The sequence below is a fragment of the Myotis yumanensis genome, unplaced genomic scaffold, assembly GCF_028538775.1.
Source record: "Myotis yumanensis isolate MYYU_CA2020_CCGP unplaced genomic scaffold, mMyoYum1.0.hap1 SCAF_1, whole genome shotgun sequence".
NCBI lineage: Eukaryota > Metazoa > Chordata > Mammalia > Chiroptera > Vespertilionidae > Myotis > Myotis yumanensis.
In genome coordinates, this window is record NW_027223752.1 from 225,946,706 (window position 1) to 225,968,439 (window position 21,734).

At 42.9% G+C, this 21,734-nt stretch overlaps 1 protein-coding gene across 3 annotated transcripts in view; it reads left to right on the forward strand.

The window, feature by feature from the left end:
* Positions 1 to 21,734, forward strand: part of CCDC149 (coiled-coil domain containing 149) — a 106,670-nt gene that overhangs the window by 40,231 nt on the left and 44,705 nt on the right. For all 3 annotated transcript variants that reach the window (XM_070398573.1, XM_070398554.1, XM_070398563.1), the window contains exons 2-4: positions 3,433 to 3,594; positions 5,116 to 5,154; positions 18,922 to 19,029. In XM_070398573.1, coding sequence (XP_070254674.1) covers positions 3,433 to 3,594; positions 5,116 to 5,154; positions 18,922 to 19,029 — 309 coding nt within the window. The remainder of the gene's footprint in view (positions 1 to 3,432; positions 3,595 to 5,115; positions 5,155 to 18,921; positions 19,030 to 21,734) is intronic.

Sequence of the window (21,734 nt, forward strand, 5' to 3'; positions counted from 1 at the left end):
AAAAATTAAATTTATTGAGGTAACATTGGTTAATAACATCATATAAATTTCAGGTGTACAACATTATAATTCGAGATCTGTATACACTTGTGGGTTCACCACCTAAAGTCTAGTTTCCTTCTCTTATCATATATTTGACCCCATGTCTATTTCTGCCTTCCCCACACCCCTGTCCCTCTGATAACCACCATTCTGTTGTCAATATCTATGATTTGTTTTGTCAGTTCGTTTGTTACTTTTTTATTTTATAGTCTCAGAGTGAAATCAAATGACTTTGTCCTTTTTCGTCTCATTTATTTCACTTAGCATAATACCCTCAAGATCTATCCATGTTGTCACAAATGGCAACGTGTTGTCATTTTTATGGCTGAGTAGTATTCCACTGTGTACATGGACCACACCTTTCATCCCTTGATGACACTTAGGTTGTTTCCATGTCTTGACTATTACAAATAATGCTGCAATGAACATAGGAGTACATCAACATCACTGGTTATTAGGGAAATGCTTGTACTTGTTTAGAACCCCTCTGTGCTACGAAGGTGGCACAGACACCCCAGAACAATGCTGAGACCATTCCTTGGTCCTGAACTTGTGGACTACAGCTGGCTTCTCGGTCCTTCCAGACTATTGTAGTTGGTTCTAACTTTTGAGACACCATAAAGCTGGAACCTCCTGAGCCTGGGTTTTCAAAGTGTAGATGGGAGTGAGAATCACCTGTGCCATGTGCTAACAGTGGGGCTTCCTGAGCCAGTCACCCGACTCCGATTCAGTGGGTCTGGGCTGGGCCTGGGAATCTGCATGTTCACGAGGCTCCCGAGATGGTGCCAGGGCAGTCTTTTCCAGGGCTCCTTGTTGATGAGGCCTCATCAGGAGAAGCGTCCCACCTTTGCCAGGGCAGCACCCCTCTGAGCTGCTTTAGAAATGAGGTGTCAGCCTAAGCTTCTACTGGTAAAAATGATAGACGTGGACTACAATTTTTGAACTTCACTGCTGTAGACCATAGTAAGCAGAGGAAAGAGCAGTCCAACCCTGGCTTTGTAAAGACCACCCTTTCGTTGGTGTGACTTCATCATCTACACAGAATGCATTTGCTTTTTTACCCTTTAGTAGAGTCCTAATTGTCCTGTTTTCTGTGCCTGAGGGGAACTGAACTACAATGGTCCTGCTCCTCAGATTCTGGCCACTGGGTCTGAGCAGAGGTCTCTGCTTGTTTTCTGCCAGGTACCATCAACCTAAGGGAAGGGTGGGCACCACAGCTTCTGAGGCCCCATTTCAACCAGGCCCTGAGAGAGAAAAAGTTTCTCTCTTGGACCCTAACTGATTGCAGTTCAAGGTCAGGGAACTTGAGTTTCCACTTTGCCAACAGTGGTGGTGAGGGCCTGTTCTGCTTTGTAGACCGGATGTTACAACTCATCTTGCCTACCGCTCCTTACCATGTCTCCACGCCACTGGGATTTTCTTCCCCGAGGTTGGAAGACACTGGATATCCTTGGGGCCTCAGATTTGGATCTGATAAATTGAAGGGACAAAGGTGGCTGTCGTGATGCCACCAATACTAATAGCAGTGATTTGTAATCAGCAACCACCGCTGCTGATTACGGGCAAAGAACCGAAGGCACAAGGGCAGGTCTGTTCAATTGTGTGTAAACGGTATTTTTTTCCTGTGAAATCTCAATACCTCCCTTAGGACACTGCAGCTTAGGTTTCTGAGCCACTTGCCTTTGATATTTACTCGTTGGGGATTTTACTCTTGAGAAATCACTGTGGCAACAGAACCGTTTTGCCTCCATGAAGAGGATGTCAAAGTCTTAAAATCCAGGACATTTTAAGGCAGGATTCCAACCTCATTACTGCCAGGAATAAGATTCATCCAAGGTGGAAGTGTCCTCCCTTAGAACTCAAATCCGTCTCAGAATGGCTTTTCTCTCCCCTTTGTTTTGGAAGCCAAGCAATTACTTTTTTTTTTTTTAAAGGAAAAAAAATTGTGCTAATGCACAAAACTCTCTTTTTCCCCTTTCATTTATTTAAAATTGAACTTAACAAAGTCAGTTCTGAGCAAGCTCTCTATATGAGTAATGCTTTTTGTCCATAAAAGAGCATTGACTCAAATGTTTCGGGAGTGCTGATTCTCTCTTCTTTGTGTGAGCGTCCACAATGACAAAGTGCTCATGTCAGAGTGTATAATGAAACTATAAATTGTTTTCATGAATGCTCTGAATTTGGTCTTTTACAGGGCAAATTCAAAAGGTATTTAGTGCCACATTTCACATATGTGAATAACACCAGACGGTGCAGTATAGCCAATGAAAGTAAAGAAGTCCTGGTCAGGGCTCATGCTGGCCCATGTGCTGGGTGGTTGTCACGAGGGGGTGGTTCACAGTGGGGGGAGTGGGGAGAAGGATGGACAAAGAGTTTCCATAAGGTACACTTGACTGTTTGGGGATAACTCCAAATTCGTAAAATTGGTTTCTGGTAGGAGGGGCTGCGTTGGAATCACAGAAGTTGTGTATATCTTGGTCAAATATGTGAACCAAAATTCTCAAGTGAAAAAATGTCTGCTGTGTTGTGTGGGCAGGTACAATCTATTGCAATGATTTATGGTTCAGTTAAATTATTTTAAATACTATTTTTGTGTTTTTTTTAAACTATAGATACCATGTGAGTTTAGTCTAGAAAATTTAGAAAGCATAGAAAAGCATAAAGAATAAAAATTTTAGCCTGACCGGCATGGCTCAGTGGTTGAGTGTCCACCTATGAACCAGGAGGTCATGGTTCAATCCCGGTCAGGGCACATGCAGGGGTTGCAGGCTCAGTCCCCAGTGGGGAGTGTGCAGGAGGCAGCCGATCAATGATTCTCTCTCATCATTGATGTTTCTATCTCTCTCTCCCTCTCCCTTCCCCTCTGAAATCAAGAAAAATATATTTTTTAAAAAGAATAAAATTTTTAAAACATGCAAATAATTTTGCTACCAAGAGACAATTGTTAGTGATATACAAATGTCTTATTAAGTGTCTTTCTGTGTATATCATTTTGTAAAATTTTAACAAAATTTTACATAATCTTATCTGGATATAGAAATCCTTTTAAAAAAATAATTGGGGTCCAGCTATCTATCTGTTTAGCTATGTAATTTTTTTAAAAGTATTCTACTGTTTTACTTATTTGTAATGGAATAATTTTATATGACCCAGTTTGCCAAAGTTCATGAGCATCCAAAGCTTAGGTTCTGTCCTGAGGGATAGGTTAGGTACTGTCCCAGCCTTAGGTGCCTATGTCAGTTACTGACAAATGCCTCTGGGTATATGTTCTCTAAAAACAAAACAAGCAACAGAACAACAACAAAACACAAACAAATAAAACAAGCCTGCAGGGTATGGTAAATGGAGTCCTGTTGAGGTCCTGACCAGTTGCTTGGACTTCTTTTGCAGTACCTGGTGTGCAAAAGGAAGCTGGAGAGCAAAAAGGAGGCCCTGTTGATCCTCTCCAAGGAGCTGGACACATGCCAGCAGGAAAGGGACCAGTACAAACTCATGGCCAACCAGCTCCGAGAACGCCACCAGTCCCTGAAGAAGAAATACAGAGAGCTGATCGTACGTATGACGTCACCATGGCATTCCTGTTCCCTGGTTAAGATAGAAAGGGGGCATTTCAACATGCCGTTTCCTCAAAAAAGGATTGAATTCAAACAGTTCCAAAGTGGGAAAATTAAGAGGTGAATGTCATCACCCCTAAATCCTCCACAACCCAGTCCCTCCAGACGGCTTACTCGGGCACCTATGAAGCATACTCGTACACATACACGTATACATTTGTGTTTGTGTGCCAGTTTACTTAATCATTTGTTCCTATGGAGTATTTATAAATCTGCCCTAATACAGAAACCACATGTGGTTATTTAAATTCCATTTTAAATTAATTAGAATAAAATAGAATTGAAAATTCAGTTCTTCAGTCTCATCACATTTCATGGACTCAGTTGGCATAGGTGGCCAGTGGTGACTGTGTTGCTTTGCATGGCTGTGGGGCATTTCCATGGTGGCCACTCTGCTGGACAGTTCCATGTAGGGTGTTTCCATCTCTGCAGAGTTCTGTTGGACAGCACGGTATAAATGTTGTTCTAAAACTTGCTCTTTTCACTCACATCTTATTTTGGACATCTCTCTAGGTCATACATACAAATATAGTTCATTTTTAAACATAGTTGCATAGTAATATTTTCATTTTTTTAAACCTTTCTCTTATCGTGAGCATTTAGGTTTCCTTTAGGGTTTTATTTAGCAAGATTTTTAAGGGTATAAATTATATGGAAATGGAGGATACCAAGAGCATTCCTGCTTCTTTTTTACTCATCTATGCAGCCTCTCTTTAAAGTGTTGGCACTATTGCTAATATTTAACCATTTGTGCTGGGCTCATTGAACTGTCCTGGCACAGAAATAGAGTAGGAAGATTCCTCGGGTTAAAGTACTGTTGACCAATATGTGGACAGCATCAGATAAAAGTGTACTCATTATTGAGCATTTACTCATTCACCTGAGATATTTGTTGTCCCAGATGACCCACAAGGGAGAGAAATTGAATTCTTTTAAGATAAAAAGTCTGATAGGACTGGAAGTTCTCAGTTAATTTTCTTTTATTTTGAGCATGTCTTTTCCACCCCCTCCCCATATTATTCTGTTCATAGAGAAAACTCAAGTGTGTATATGTGTATCCATTGCTATTCCTTTGGATCTAACAATGTAAAGAGGAACTCAACTCAACCAAATGAAATATTACATAAGATTGGCTCTGCTCAGAAATAATTTTGAGAAATGCAGTTTTGGGTTTTTTCTTTTTGGTTTTTTTGTTTTTTTGTTTGTTTTGGTTCACACAGTTTTAGAAAATATACAGGTTTGGTCTTAAATAGAACTGATTCCTCAGAGGTTTTTCCAAAATAAGTCTGGTTGAATTTGTAGTTAGTTTTTTGAAAGCCTATCTGAACTTGGTTCAGCACATTACTGGTTGCAGGGGGTGGGGCTCGGGAGGGTCTGAATCTAGTTCATAGTTTGGTTCAGTTCCTTGAATCTAAGCACATTAAAAAAAACCTAAAATGTAGCATTTGTTTCTTTGTAGGATGGAGATCCATCCCTTCCCCCTGAAAAGAGGAAACAGGTGAGACTTACTCCTGATCTTGGATAACTCTCAAATTGTTTGCATTGGTGCCTTCAACAGTTATGGAGATCAGGGAATCCCATGATGTGCAGAGAAATCTTTTAGTTTCCAGGATCCTTTTGTACTATGGAGGGGAATGGGTGGCAGGGCCATTCTGACTGCAGAGAGGGTTTGGGGTGGGGTGATGGGCGAAGGGAACCAAGTGAAGTCCAACAGGGTGGCAGAGTGTACCCCATTCCTTCTTCCAAGGAATTGACCACATTCTCTTTCTTGTTGGGAAACCATAAATTGAAGGCTCATGGCTATAGCACATTAGCTTACTGTTCCATGGGTGGTAACGTTTTACTGTTTATTTTCTGCCACTTCAGACTTTTTTTTTCAATTTTTTATTTTATTTTATTTATACTTTAGTATAGTTAGCATACAATATTATATTAGCTTCAAGTGTACAACATAGTGATTCAACATTGTATACCTTACAATGAGATCACCACAATAAGTCTAGGTCCCATCTGTCACCATACAAAATTGTTATGATATTATTGTTGTTGTTAATCCTCACCCAAGGATATTTTTCCATTGATTTTTAGAGAGAGTAGAAAGGAGAGAGAGAGAGACAGAGAGAGAGAAACATCGATGTGAGGGAGACACATCGATTGGTTGCTTCCCCAACCAGGGCTGGGGATTGAGCCTACAACCGAGGTATGTGTCCTTGACCAGAATCGAACCCAGGACCCTTCAGTCCATGGGCTGGTGCTCTATCCCTTGTGCCAAACTGGCTAGGGCTTGTGATATTATTGACTACATTCCCTGTGCTGTATATTACCTTCCCATGACTTATTTATTTTATAACTAGAAGTTTATACCTCTTATTCCCCTTCACCTATCCCCCCAATCACCTCCCCTCTGACAATCATCAGTTTGTTCTGTTTCTATGGGTTTGCTTTTCTTTTGTTTTGTTTGTTCATTTGTTTTATTTTGTTTTGTTTTAGATTGCACATATAAGTGAAATCATATGGTATTTGTCTTTCTCGTTCTGAGTTATTTCACTTAGCATAATACCCTCTATGTCCATCAATGTTGTTGCAAATGGTAAGATTTCAATTTTTTCATATTCCTGAGTGATATTCCATTGCGCGTATGCATCACATCTTCTTTATCCATTCACCTATCGGTGGACACCTAGCACTTCGGACTTTTAAAAGCCATCTTACCAGCAAAACTTACAAGCCATTTATGTTCTTTTCTCCTAAATGGTAGCCAACATTGTTTACTGAAAAATTCAATTTTTCCTGTGGCTTTTAGATGCCCATTTTCATCAATGAACAAATCCTTGTATAAATACATGGATCTGTGTCTGGACTTTCGGTTCTGTTCCTTTGAGCTTCTATATAGTCCTGTGGTCCTACCACATTATTCTGGTTTTACTTTATAATACTTTTAATATCTATTTGGGCTCATCTCCTTCCCTTTGCTCTTCTTTTTCAGGAAGATAACAAACATTTTATCAGGTGCTCCTCTGATCCCCACCCGCCGACCCCCCGCCCAGCAAATCCATACCTATTGGTATTTTGCTCCAGGGCTTGTTAAATTTATAGATTAATTTGGGGACAGTTAACATTTTCATAGGATTATACCCAGGAATATTGTACATCAAATTTCTTTTAATACAGTTACATACATACATACACATATATTGCTTTTTCCAAAGATATCTTTGTTAGAACTTTTCTTAACTTCATAATTGTTCTATGCTGACATACCCTGAGTTATCACCTTTTATGGGCTTGAGGGGAGGCCAGATGATGTGATGTTAATGCTGTGTGTTCCAGGTTATAGGAATTCTCTATACCAGAGCAGGGCTTCGAAACTTGTGGATGCAAATAAGTACAGGTTTGTTTGGTCTTTTCATAACTGTCATAGCTAACTAAACATCCTGTTTTTGTTCTTTGATCATATACCTGGTATTGCATATAAATGTCTTAGGTTCATTACCTTGTAATTTTTGATGCTGCATAAATAGTATGGCCAAGACACACACACACACACACACACACACACACACTCACACACACTTGCACACACGCACATGTGCACAGGCGTGCCCATTTACCCTTAAATAGCAATTCAGTCCTGTGGCTACCTATTCAGTCAATCGGTTCTACTCACTCCCATAACCTCCTTGCTATTTTATTTGATTGCTTTACAATGTTTCAGATTTTATCTAAAGTCAAACTTTCCTATGGAGCCAGTTGATTTTTTTTTCTAAACAAAATTACATAAACATTTAGCATTAATGTTCAAAAATTGGGATCTTCATCTGGAATTTCTAGGTGCTTTTGTTTTTGTGATTTGGGGTGGCTATGAGCAGTCATCTCTGGCATGACTTTAGAGTTTGTTAGTATACATGAAAGAGTTTTACAGTGTAAATGAATTCACATCCTGTGACTATATAATACAGAATTTACATTGACTGAGGAGAATCTGATGAATTCCAGTAAGTCTGTCAAACTGCGTTCTTATAGAAAAAAAAAAGCCACACAAGTACGGGCTTTGTAGCTTTTAATATGGTGTGGAGTTTCTGTCCCTCTGGGATTTAGTATGGTGCTGTGAGCTTGCATTCTGCACCCTTCCTGCCGGGGTTGGAACCACTGATTTTCTGCATGAGGTAGGATGCACTGGGGTGCAAGTGACAGAAATTCTCGACTGCTTAAGCAATGCAGGAATCAATGGCCTTACATAACCTAAAGTCAAGAGGTAGTGCAGGCCTCAGATGCTGTATAGTTGTCAGGTCCATTGTGCCACATTTAGCCCATAAAAATACAGGACACCCTGATAAATTTGAATTCTGATAGATAATTAATACTTTTTCAGTACAAAGTTATGTCCCATGTATTGTTAGGGAATACTTATGCTAAAGCGTTATTCATTGTTTATCTTCAATTCAAATTGAACTGGGCATCCAGTGTTTTATCTGACCACTCTACCACTGTGCCTATTTTAATGCCAGCTTCCTCTTAGCATAAGTTTTCTTCTAAGGCTGGTTCCCCAAAAGCAGAAGAGGTAGAAAGCCCAGCCATAGAATACAAGTGTAGTTGGGTGAGTGTTGGACATGCTCCTATTCCTGGTCTATTAACATTCACCTGGAGAGTACTGTACATCATCTGCCTTAGATTAAGCATCTGGAATGGAAGCGCTATGAGGCAGCCAGCAGTGATACCCATCAAACAAATTGTATGGATTTGGGAAGGTTGCTTTTGGCGTGTGAGTCTCAGTTTTCTCATCCATAAAATGGGAGAAAGTAGTGACCACCACATAGTGTGGCTAAAGGAACAAATGAGATAGGTCAAGAAGTGTTTTCAGTTCCATTTCTCTGGACCAGTGGTTCTTACATTCTTGAGAATCAGAGATATCTTTGGGAATATGATGAAAGCCATGGGCCTTTGCTCCAGAAATGTGGCACAGAGATGCCCACAAAAATATTTGCATTCAATTTCCTAGGTTCATTGACTGTCTGCTTCCTGTCCATGGATCCTTGGGGTTCCTTGCACTGCATTTAAGAGCTGCTGCTCTAAATGTATTGAGGGTTCTTCTCAGATATAAGTAGACATGGCTTGTGCTTTGTAGTGGTTTGTGCTTTTCAGAGACTATGTATGCATGGATGGATGGATGGCTGGCTGGCTGGCTGGCTGGCTGGATGTAATCTCCTATCTTCTGAGGTCACACTAGCAAGGATATCTTTTATGAAGTCTCAAGGGCACATTATGGACATCATGGATTCAAATTTAACCCAACTACTTGCTGACTGTGTGATCTTGTGTAACCTTTCTGGGACTCAATTTCCTTCTCTTCAAAATGAACATAATAATGAGACATATTCATAAAGTTCTTATGAAGAACTGGTATGATAATGCCGACTTCCTTGTACTTGGTGAGTGCTCCATGGTGAGTGAAAAAATTGACTGGCTATTTTTAATTTTTCATGTAACTTGTCCAAGGTCACACAACAGGTTAATAGAGCAGCACTAGATTCCAGATCTCCTAACTTGTGGTTCAGGGTTTGAGTTCAGGTGTTTTTGTTCTACATTTGATTCTTAGAATATTTGAGTGGAGAGGAAGCATAATCAATATTTAATTCAACCCATTCTGAAAGTCCACAGATTAAAAGCTTTATTCGAAGCCCTCTGCTTCAGAGTGGTGGAGCACCAGAAATTAACCTAGGAGTTGCGGCCTAACCCACTGTTCTTTCCTGCGACCAACAATATCTGGCCATACTTTTTTCCTGCTATTTAAAAATATATATACTTTTATTAATTTCAGAGAGGAAGGGAGAGGGAGAGATAGAAACATCAATGATGAGAGACAGTCATTGATCAGCTGCCTCGAGTACCCCCTTACTGGGGATCGAACCCGCAACCCGGGCATGTGCCCTTGACCGGAATCGAACCTAGGACCCTTCAGTCTGCAGGCCAATGCTCTCTCCTCTGAGCCAAACTGGCTAGGGCCTTTTTTTCCTGCTTTGTTTGTCTCCTCCTCAGAGGACAGACCAGAACTTTCATGATTGTGGTGCAAGAAACAAAGTTGTCAAGGCTTTCTTTTAGAACTTAGAATCCTTTTGAAAACAACTCAATTTCCAATGGTAAATCATCTGTTAAAGAAGCTGTGAAGGAGACGTGACAACAGCGATGCACTAATAGCTTCCCGTGCAATATTGAAATGGAAATTTCTTCCTGGTACTCCAGGCAGAACCGTGCACGGGGCACCCCTTCGCACTGCAGCGAGAGATCACCGAAAGATCTCAGATGCCTCTAAATGTTTGTCTTTTGCTAAACAAGCAGCCTCTCCAAAGGAGACAAAAGGGGAATGTAAATGATCTTGGGTTAATCTTCTTATAAAGTGGGATTTGGGGCAGTCATGGCAGCCCACTCTCCCCACGCAAATTCCTCCTGGAGTGAGTCACCAGATGCACTGTTGTCTTTTCCGGTTGTGATTTTGTGCAGCTATGCCACGGGAGGCTTCCTCTGGGTCTAGGAGGGAGCCTTTGCTTTCTTCCCTTAAAAAGTGATGGCTTATTTAGACGGTGACATACGCCAGGATGACAACCCTGGAGAAATCAGAGCAGAGAGGGCCCCCTGTGGCGTGGGAGGGAGCCTATCAGTTCAGTAGCAAAGTCTTCTTAGTCAATCTTATTTCAGTCCCCGGTGACTGCGAGGCAGAGCAGCTTTGCATCTGAGTCTCGGTTTGATGCTCAGAACCGAAAACTCCCTTCAAAGGTCTCGCGTGCTTTGAGATGTTCCTTTCATAACACTTTGAACAGTAGGTATGACTTTCCTGTCACACCAGGGAACCTGGGGGAAACATCCAGGGTCCAGCCTGTGAGATATCTCCCAAAACATAACGACAACTTCCTTCTGAGCCCTAATGCCTCTTGCTGTAAGTCTAAGCCCTTTGAATCTTGACAACAATATTGTAAGGAAGGTGCAGGCACCCCCAATTGGTAGGTGAGGAAATTTAGGCTCAATGTGTCCAAAGAACTTGGGAGCTGTTAAGGGAGCCACTAAAGTGGCAGATGCAGAATCATAATGAGCAAGATTAAGCAAATATTTATTTACGTAGCCACCTCCCAAACCTACTGAAGAGTGTTTGCCCGTGGGCTGGAAATGCATTCGTTGGCAAGTGTGTGTTTTGAGATTATGTCTGAGATCTTTCTATGAGGTGGGAGTAGGCTGCTGAGGGCTCCTTGCCCAGCCAACAGCTATGTATGGAATAATCTCTCGGGTGGTTGTTTTCTGTAAATCAGAAAGCTGTCGCTGTAGCCGAGGTCATCACCTTGGCAGTTGCTGTGAACAGGGGGCCCTTGCTCAGCAGAACAAGTTTCACTCTATTACTATTAACACAGGAGTCGCTGTACACCAAAGCAGCCGAGTAGAAATTGCAATTAAATTTGCTATCAATCACACCTCTCAAGTAAGCTTGATGTTTCATCAAACTTTTTTTTTTTTTTTACATATTCTTGTTTTATGTAGTATGTTTCCCTGTTGAAGGTGTGGGGTAAGGAGTCCAGAGTATCAAACTTTTTAACACCATGTAGTTGAGCAGCATTTTCTAAATCTGGTCTCTTTCTTTCTCCTGCTCTTTTTTCCTTACTCTTCTTCTTTTTTAAAAATAGTTTTTTATTGATTTCAGAGAGGAAGGGAGAAGGAGAGAGAGAGATAGAAACATCAATGATGAGAAAGAATCATTGATTGGCTGCCTCCAGCATGCCCCCCACTGAGGATTGAGCCCGCAACCCTGGGCATGTGCCCTGACCGGGAATCCAACCATGACCTCCTGGTTCATAGGTCGATGCTCTACCACTGAGCCACTGGCTGGGCTTCTTACTCTTCTTGAGGAAGTGCCTAGGTCAAGGTTTTACCGGTCTCTCTCTGACTTTTCCCTCACATTTTTTATTTCTTGTTTTGCCATATCAGCAAACTGAGAAGTAAGATACAGGGCTCTCTGGTAATGCATCATCTTTTACTCTATCTACAGTGTGGAGTAACTTTCCCATGGCTATGTTACCTGAAATGCTGTTCGTCTAATAAATTAGCAAGATTCAAGATGACTGAAGGGTCTGGGCTCGCGCCTGGTTGGAAGGTTAATCTTAAACTTGTCATCACTTTCTCTTCATGCTGTTTTATACCCTCTATCCTCTTAGGTTCCCTGAATGGGGGCCTGCAAATTTAACTAACAGGAGAGTGATTAACAGGAGAAAACATGATTTTATGAATATTTTACATGGAAGGGAATTTATAGAAAAGGGAAACTCAATGAACTGGTTAGACTTGGGTGGGGGCTTATATACCATTTTAACAAAAGGATGGGGTTTGGGCTTCAAGGGATAACAAATTGTGGGAAAGTGACTAGGAAATATATGCGGAAACTAACCAGAGATGGGGGTTATTTTAATTAGGGTTGTTTATGGTGCCCACTCTCAGTCTCGGGTGATAAGAGTTGCTCTCCTCCTCCTGGTACTGGCGCCATAGGACGCGCTCACAAAAGGAAATGTATGCCCTGCTTTCAGGCAGACAAGGGAAGAAGGAGAGCTCTCCGTATCTGTTGATTCTCAATTTCTTCAGCTCAAAATAATCTCTACGACAAAGTGGCATATTTTTGGAGTGACATATTCTGACCCGCTTGCAACCATCTTTTCATTCTGACATCGGGGAGAAGAATGGTCTATGCGGATCCTTTTCTCCCATCTCAGAGATTCAGGGCTGTTTCCTCCAACTCGCATCCTGAAACCCCCTCCTCAGGACCAGTGATGGTTACTCGGTCATTGGAAACCAGAAGCCCTAACAGTGATTGTCACTGCCAAGCATGAGGCATCATTTTTCACGAATCTCCCATCTCTTTTTGTAAGTTGAAAGAACATATTGCATCTAGAGTGTAAATGGTGCTGACACATGTTGTGGCGTTCTAAGGGAATTGAAACAGAGGTAGAGGCAGGGATGTCGTTCTTATCCTCTGTCCTCCTAGGTTCCGTGAATGGGGGCCTGCAAATCTAACTAACAGGAGAGCGATTAACAGAAGAAAAAGCATATGATTTTATGAATATTTCATGCTGGAGTTCACAGGATGCAGTTGGATTTGGGGAGAGTTGGAGAGACTCTCATTGCTCACAGGGCGCATCTGCCCCCGTGGGAACTTCTGCAGCCAAGCAGAGGGAGCGCTGGGGTGAGAAGATCACTGGCCTCTCTGGTCCCAGGGCTCTGCCTTCACAACAGCCATCAGGGGTGTCGTCTTAACCTCTGTGCAGAGAGAATTTCTGTGGGCCCCACCGTTCCCGCAGCAGGGGCTGGCCTTGGCAAAGCTTCTGCAGACAGCCGTGGTAACTGGGGGTTGAGCTCTTCCTCTGACAAAGGAAGGTGTGTCAGAATGGAGAGCGGTGATATCCTCTCAGCCTCAGGCCTCCTGGCTGTATTTTCATCAACTCTCTCTCCCCTCCCTTCCGAATCCCTGTTTTAATAGATCAACTTCTAGCCAAAAAGAGGAACTTCAATATATATGCATTCTGCAATATATCCCACCGTATTCAGCATTCTGCTATGATCAGAGCTAAAATGTCAACCATTCCTGTCGGCCTTGGCTAGATCTGAATATTGAAAGTAGGCTTCTCTTTAAGCCTTTTCATCTTCTGCTATTCATGCTCCCACCTGCCCCAGAGGTTTAGAGAAAATAATCTCTCGGCTTTGTTTTCTTTCCCTGTGAAATCCTTCCCAGTGTCTGCCACCTTCCCCTGACATTTCCTGCACCCAGAGCTGCTATTCTAAACCGATGGTCACAGAGTCTTTCCTGATAACATGGAGACAACACGCTCTGCACGGCTGATGCATTACAAGCAGGCGTCCCGTGTTCGCTGGATGGGTTGTTACAGTGAATGTGTGTGAGTCACAGGCATTATTTTTGGTCAAAAGAATAGTGTGAACTTTTCTCTTCTATTTTGAGTGCTTTGAAATGTACCATTTCTCTTGTCTTTCTTTCTTCTTGTTCTTTAAGGTGTTAGGCACCGTATCAGAATAGTGGTTGTCTAGTTTTCAGAGTTATTGTTCTAGAGTGGAGGTGGAAGGCCTGATGAATAGGAAAGAATTTTGTGCTGACAACTACTCCAGCCTGTGAAACGTAGAAGAAAATTACAAGTCACCTGCCCTAACGCAGGACACCTCCCCACCCCAGCCTACCCCAGGGGTCAGTTTTAAAGCTGGTGTAGATTTACTGTGAACTCACTTGATTGACTATTGTTTTGCAGCCACTGTAGACGCTACTGATTTTATTTTGGTAGACTTCTTTTGAGCCAGGCTGCAGAGTAAATCATGTTTGACAGTCACATCACTGGGTCTCTGAATCGCTGTTCCCTGAAGCAGCCCTGTTCTCTGCTTTATGTATCAATGGAGGTATATACCGGGTGCCCGCCCTGTTCTGAGGTCTAAATCCTGTGGAGCATCGCTGAGCTCAGCGCTGTTCAAAGTGATGCCCAAGGACCAGTGCCCGGCTCAGGCTGCTGTTGCTGGACAAGCTCAGTGCAGAAATGAAGAGGAAGTGTTCAGAAACTTTGACAGCAATCTGACAGCAGGGTTTTTAAAAAATATATTTTTATTTATTTCAGAGAAGAGGGCAGAGGAAAAGAGAAATAGAAACATGAATGATGAGAGAGAATCATTGATTGGCTGCCTCCTGCCCACCCTACACTAGGGATTGAGCCTGCAACCCCAGCATGTGCCCTGACTGGGAATCGACCCTGACCTCCTGGTTCATAGGTCGATGCTCAACCACTGAGCCACACTGGCCGGGCAGACAGCAGGATTTTTGAATCTAACAAACACTTGGAGTCTTGATATCTTAAATTCATTTTTCTAGTAGTTGATTTCCATTGTATTTTGTAATAGTGCTGGTTTGTGATGGAGTAGAGGTAGAGAACCGGCCTTTCACCATGGACACGTGGAGTTGTACTGACTTAGATACTGTGGTGATGCTGGTGGGCGAACATCCACCCCACCTGAGAGGCTCAAGCCATTATCGATTCAAGCAGGGAAGGTTAGGGCATTGCAGTTTTTGGGCAATTGTTTGTCTTTTATGAAGTTTTCACTATTACTGTTATAAGCATGTCTCTCTGAGCATCTCTTCTGCCGCTGAAGAAAAGGCAGGTGCTATGAAGGTGGATTTTGCTGTGTGTCCTGCAGATGGGGTGCTGAGATGCCTGACCATGTGCAGGTGGCAGTGGGCCCTGGGAGGCTGCCTTGAGCCCTGGGCTCCTCCCCCTCCTCTGGGCCGGTTACTGGGCCTGGGGCTTGTCCCCCCGTCTGGTGGAAAGGGATTATGCTTGCTGAGCAAATGTCTGGGAACCGTTTTGGAGTTGCATGGAGGAAAAGCAGAGGCTGCCCACCTGTGACAGTTTGTGCTGAGAAAGATGACCTATAGGAGGAAGGGATGGAACCAGGAAAAGAACTGGAAAAAAAATCAAGAACTGAATCCTCTGTCCACTTCATGTAGTCTCTGGGGTGAACTGCTCTCCAAAGTGGAAGTTTTCGATGTGATGGGGAGAGGGAGAGAGGGAAGCCAGTAGCTGGAACTTCCCCCGGGATTACCACAAGAGTCTTGCTTACTCTCGCCCCTTTTCCAAGTCTTGGTTGAAAGGTGGCCTTCCCAGTGAGGCCTCTGTGGCTCTTTATCCTGCACACTCAGTTTCTTTTGCCTGCTCAATTTTTCTCCATAGCGGTAACCATCCAACTACTGGTCATTATTTATTATAATATAATAATATAATATAATATAATATAATATAATATAATATATCTATATATATAAAAGCCTAAGCAACCAAATGACTGAATGACCGAACAATCGGTCAATTGGTCGCTATGACGTGCACTGACCACCAGAGAGCAGATGCTCAACACAGGAGCTTCCTTCTGGTAGTCAGTGCACTCCCCAGCCAACTTCTGGTGGCCGACCAACCTTCTGCAGTCCCTCCCCTGCTGGTCAACCCCATTCGGCCTGATCGGGACTGGGCAAGATGGCCCCTATCAGCCCTGATCACCAGCCAGGCTGAGGGCCTGATCACCTGTGCACAGGGCCTCTATTATAATATAATTTGTTAAAATGCATGCTTACAAGGGTAAGGGGCTATGTGTATTGCTCACTGCTGAAGGTGCTCAATAAATATTTATTATATAAATAGATAGATGAGTAAGGAACAGTGAAGAACCAGGATCACAAAGGAGCCAACTGTGCCCAAGGAGGCATTTGGCCAGATCTTCCCACTGGTTCCTGGTGTGGTTGAGTTGGGGCAAGTGGAAGGATATAATCAAGGGAGGCAACCAGCCGTGAACCAGCACCTATCTATCCCAAGCACTGTGGTAGGTGTCTTGTCTTCATTGCTCAATTTTAATATCAAGGCCCCACATGAAGTATATATGGTGACTCCATTTTACAGATGGGGACACTCAAGTGGTTAAGAAACTCACCCAGGGTCACCCAGCTCAGTAAGTGGCAGGACTGGGATCCAACTTAGTCTTTCTGATTCCATTGATATTTCCAAAAATAGCTTGTTGATTACAATGTCCCTTGATTCTCTGTGTTCTTCCCTATAAAGTGGGAGTTAACATTTCTCATCCTTCAACAAATTTTTATCTGCTGAGAACAGAATCTGTGGATTGGAATGCAACGATTACAAGATAAGAGCTTTGCAAATACGCAGTAAAAACCTGAGGTCACATTATTGAGTAACATCCACAAATAAGTGAGTAGAAGCCAGGGATTGGTTAAACCCAGCCCGTGGGGATGAGTGGGCGTTTTCATGCAAGGGCCCATGCCGGTACTGGTTTCAGTGTTGGTCATTGTTGTCATCATTCCAGCTCCCTCGCAGGCTGAGATCACAACCTCCAGGCTCAGCATATTGTCTCTTATTAAGAAAAATATTTATGAAATATCTACTAGGTGCTGAGGCAGATCAGTAGATGAAACAAAGTTTCTTGCCCTTCATGTAACTTCCATTTTAGTAGGGAGACGGAGACAGGAAATAAGTAATAAGCAATAAACCAGAAAGTAAGCTCAAGTGCTGCCTGGCCAGTGTGGCCCAGTGGTTGAGTGTTGACCCATGAACCAAGAGGTCACTGGTTCGATTTCCGATCAGGGCACATGCCCGGGTTGTGAGCTCAATCCTCAGTAGAGGGTGTGTAGGAAGCAGCCAATCAATGTTTCTCATTCATGTTTCTCTCTCTCTCTCTCTCTCTCTCTCTCTCTCATCAGTAAACACTTGTTTTAAAAAAAAGGTGACAAGTGCTCTAGAAGAAAAGCAAAAGTAGTGTAAGGGAATGGGCTTGGGAGTGCAGGGTGGAGGTGGGCAGGTTGCAGTATTAGATGAAGTGGTTTAGGTTTAGGTGGGCCCCCTTGATCCCATGAACTTTAAACAGGGCCTGGAAAAAATGAGGGTGTGAGCCAAGAGGTATTCTGGAGGGAGAGCATTCCAGTGAGAGAGAACAGTGCGACAGTGCTGAGCTGGGCTCATGCCTGGTATGTATGGGGAACAGCAAGGAGCTGGAGGGGAGGTGACTTGGGTGGGGAATACCTTGAGGGTAGAGAAAAAGATGGGATATGGGAGATGAGATAAAGTGAGGAGTCAAGGATGAGCCCAGGTTTAATTTTACATTCTTTCACCTTTATTCTCTTTTGAGCACCTAGCATACCTGAGTATTCCGCAATGTGGTAGCATTGCAATCTTGGGAGATTTAGCCACTACAGTTACACTAGGGTCCTAACGGCTCTGGACCTGAGTTTTCTTCAGCTATAACATGAAGGGACTGTATGAGGTAATCGTTAAAATGCCTGTGTGATGATTTCCGATCGATTCCTTTCCAGGACTCATATTCTGGTTGCTTGCTTCCTTCCCTCTTTTATCACAAAGGAGCCAACTGTGCCCAAGGAGGCATTTGGCCAGATCTTCCCACTGGTTCCTGGTGTGGTTGAGTTGAGGCAAGTGGAAGGATGGATATATATATATATATATATATATATATATATATATATATATATATTTTTTTTTTTATTGATTTCAGAGAGGAAGAGAGAGAGAAAAACAGAAATGATGTGAGAGAATCATTGCTCAGCTTCCTCCTGCATGCCCCACACTGAGGATTGAGCCTCCAGTCCGGGCATGTGCCCTGACCAGAATCAAACCATGACCTCCTGGTTCATAGGTCGATGCTCAACCACTGAGCAGCACTGGCTGGGCCATCATGAGTCTTTAAAACATTAGGTGGAACACAGGCTTCCTATAGGCGAGGAAGCAGAGAACAGAATCTCTGCCTCTCCATAGCTTGCAGTCTTCTTGCTAATGTTAGATGAGAATGCAATAAGCAAGGTGTGAATTGGAACAAATGACAGCTAGCAAAATGCAAAATAGTACCACAGAACAGGAAGCCACATGAGGCTCAGTGGAATGATAAGTTACAGGCTTAAGTGGATGAAAGCATGCCAATAGCTGGGAGAGCAAACAATTCCAAATTTGGGGAACCTGGAGAGGGGTGGGAACATGGTAAAAGGTGCCCACATGTTACAGGGAAAGGGCAGTCATGGTGTGAGATGAAGTGGGGTTGAACAACCTCCCACACGGGCTGAGGGATCTGGGTCTGAGCAGGGTGCAAATCTTAAGGAAGGGATGACGTCATGAAGATGAGACTGGCAGGTGATTGTCCTTGTTTGGGAATAAGGTGGGAAAACCAACCCAGGAGACGTGAATTATCTCTGGACCCTGACTTTTGAAACTGTGGCACATGATGTGATCAAAATTCTGGGCATTGAATTAGCAAAGAAAAGTTCATGAAACAAGATCTCTTTGAAAGGGGGGTGGGGAGGAACAATCTAAACAAGGAAATGGAACTTTTCCTATATTGTTGACCCAGATTTTAGAATTGAACTCGATGTCCACTTGCAAGATGTTTAGTGAAGAGCTCTTACATTTTTTTTTTTTTTACAATTTTTTATTACTTACCTGTGAGCTATTCTGGAAACAAAGAACATCCCCAGATGGAGGTTCACGGCCAACTTCATTTCCTCAAGGCAGCGTCGGGGCCTGATGCGCACACTTGCTGCATTCATACACGCCTTTCCTCTGATGGGCTTTGTGTGGCTCAGCGGGCTTGCACACCGGCCTCCTCGAGTCTAATAAAGCCTCACATCTGTCCGCTCCTCCGTTTCTGACTGTATCTCCTAATGTGTTGATATTTCCAGGCTAACCTTGTACAACTATTGAGAGACTCTCAGGACCGAAATAAACACCTGGGAGAAGAAATCAAAGAACTGCAGCAAAGGCTCGGAGAAGTCCAGGGTGACAATAAGGTACCGTGAATATTTAAAGGAAAGGCTCTGCTGAGTAATTGTGTGCCAGAGGTTTATGGACAGCGCATCAGGAACATGTAATGCATTTGCTGAAAATTTTTTTCATAGATTTTTACATTTGCAGTGAAAATTCACAGTGGAGTATTTCTTACCTTTATGGCATTCCCTTTGTGTGTGCCTGTGCACGCGTATGTGTGTGTTTCGGGGTTGCTCTAAAATACTGTCCCAACTCATTGTAGAAGTTTCATTATGTTCAGCCTGGTGATGAATAACATTGTGGTTGAGGGCAAAATAAAACCCAAATGCTATACTTTCCCCCTTCTATACAAATAATGGATTTGTGGCTCAGATGATTTGGAATTATTCACATTCGGGTTTGAATTTTAAGTAGTCATCCTACTAATTATGTGCACATAACCAATTTATTTTATTGCTAAATTTGGCAATTTGTATGGAACATTGCTCAAAATCCACCGCTCGGTATTAATCAAACTCCCCTGTTGGCAACGTTAATTATAAAATATGAACTCATAAACTCCCAACTAAATGTGTGCACTCTCTCCCAGCCAAAGCTAGGAACAAAAGTACAATTGAGAAAAGGAAGAAGTGCTGAAGTTTAATTCCGTCCCCATGAACAATTCCCCATTTTGCCGAGATAGATTTATTTTTAACTCCCTGCTGGAGGCAGCTCTCTCAACAGAGATGACCATTGGAATTTCACTCACAAAAACGACACGGTGGGGAGGGGGTGCTTTCATGGGAAATGGGTTTTAAACACGACCAACTTCCTGGACAGATTGTGGTGATGGGCATAGCTCCTGGGAGTTGTTGGTTATGACAAGGCACCATTTTGAATGTTGTTCACTTTTTTTTTTTTTAATGCATGGAAGTGTCTGCTGCCCCAAGAACTCTTTCCACAACAAAAGATCAGACAGGATTTCAGGGTGCTGCTGTCTTGAGGCTCCACCGGTGGGAAGTCGTCTTTACATAGCCTCTTCTCCACTTCATCTGCCTCTAACACTTTTCATACCTCTTAGATTTAGCATGTATTTGAGAATTAGGCTCTCCTAATTCTGGTCTTGATCTAGGGCAGTGATGGCGAACCTTTTGAGCTCGGCATGTCAGCATTTTGAAAAACCCTAACTTAACTCTGGTGCCGTGTCACATATAGAAATTTTTTGATATTTACAACCATAGTAAAACAAAGATTTATATTTTTGATCTTTATTTTATATATTTAAATGCCATTTAACAAAGAAAAATCAACCAAAAAAATGAGTTCGCGTGTCACCTCTGACACGCGTGTCATAGGTTCTCCATCACTGATCTGGGGGGTGGGAAAGAATGCCAAAGAAAGGTTCTAATGAGCCAGGAACAAGCTAATCAAGGCCTCTGGTGTGGCTTTACGCATCATGAAAAGGATTTGAGCTCTGTAATCTAGGTGTTCGGCCAGTAACTAAAGGCCAGCCCTTCTCTGTCACTTTCTCAAGTCGTAACAGCAGGGTAAGGTTGTCTAGAGAATAAAACGAGGAGTGTGCAGTGGTTTCCTGTAAGCCCACAAAATAGGACAGGAGTTTTGGAGGTACTATAAACCCACGAAAGACTGAAACATTTTATAACGTGATGTTTGGATTCATGGTTCTTCTTGACTGACTGGTTTTTTTCTTCTTGAGCTACCCCATCTCCAGCTTTCCTAAGTGCGCATCACCTTTTGGTCACTTTTGGGTCACTTGTACACCTTTTAGGCAGGAGATATGTTAGGAATTGATGTTAACAACTGATATTTGAAGGAAAGAAAAGAAAGGGAGGGTGTGTGTGCATGAGTGTGTGTGTGTGTGTGTGTGTTTGAGAGAGAGAGAGAGAGAGAGAGAGTGTATATGTATGTGTGAATGTATGTGTATGTGTGTGTACACGTGCAAGTGTGTGTGTGTATGTGCATGAGTGTGTGTGTGTGTGTGTGAGAGAGAGAGAGTGTATGTGTATGTGTGAATGTATGTGTGTATGTGTGTGTACATGTGCAAGTGTGTGTATGTGCATGAGTGTGTGTTAGTGTATGTGAGAGGTGTGTGTATGTGTATGTGCATGAGTGTGTGTCAGTGTATGTGAGAGGTGTGTGCGTGTGTGGTCTGGGACTTCTCTTGCTGTGACACAGGCTGAACTTCATGGTTTGCTTGTGCTCTGGGTCTTTATTCCAGGAGCTGGACACATTTATCAAACGTTGTTTCCCCAGCCAAGGTTTAGAATTTAGGGACTCAAATTCATGGCCTGTGAACTAATTCGCCTGCCAAAATGTGCAGGGAGGATGTTATAATGTTCAACAGACCCTGCATCTTAGTGTCCAGCCTCCCCCCTCAAAAAGGACCAATTGTGGGGAGCCCCAGGGATTTCACTTATTCTCATTGGCATCTAAAGTTCCAGGGCTGGTTTCTTGTCAGGCCCCTGTGAGTCATGGCCATCCTCCCCTTCCTCCCACCCCCAGTCATCAACTTTAAGGCCAGATCACTCATTTGATAAGGGCACCAGGCATCTGGAGGAACTCAGCAGCCCCTGTTCAAAGGTAGCTGTGACCGTGTGATGGAGAATCGGTTAATCCTTCATTATTGTCATTTTATTCATCATGTCTCTCTCTGCTCCAACCTTCTCATGGCTCTCTGGATCCAGTCCCACCTTCTTGCCATCGTGCGCTAGACCTTCCATTATTTAGC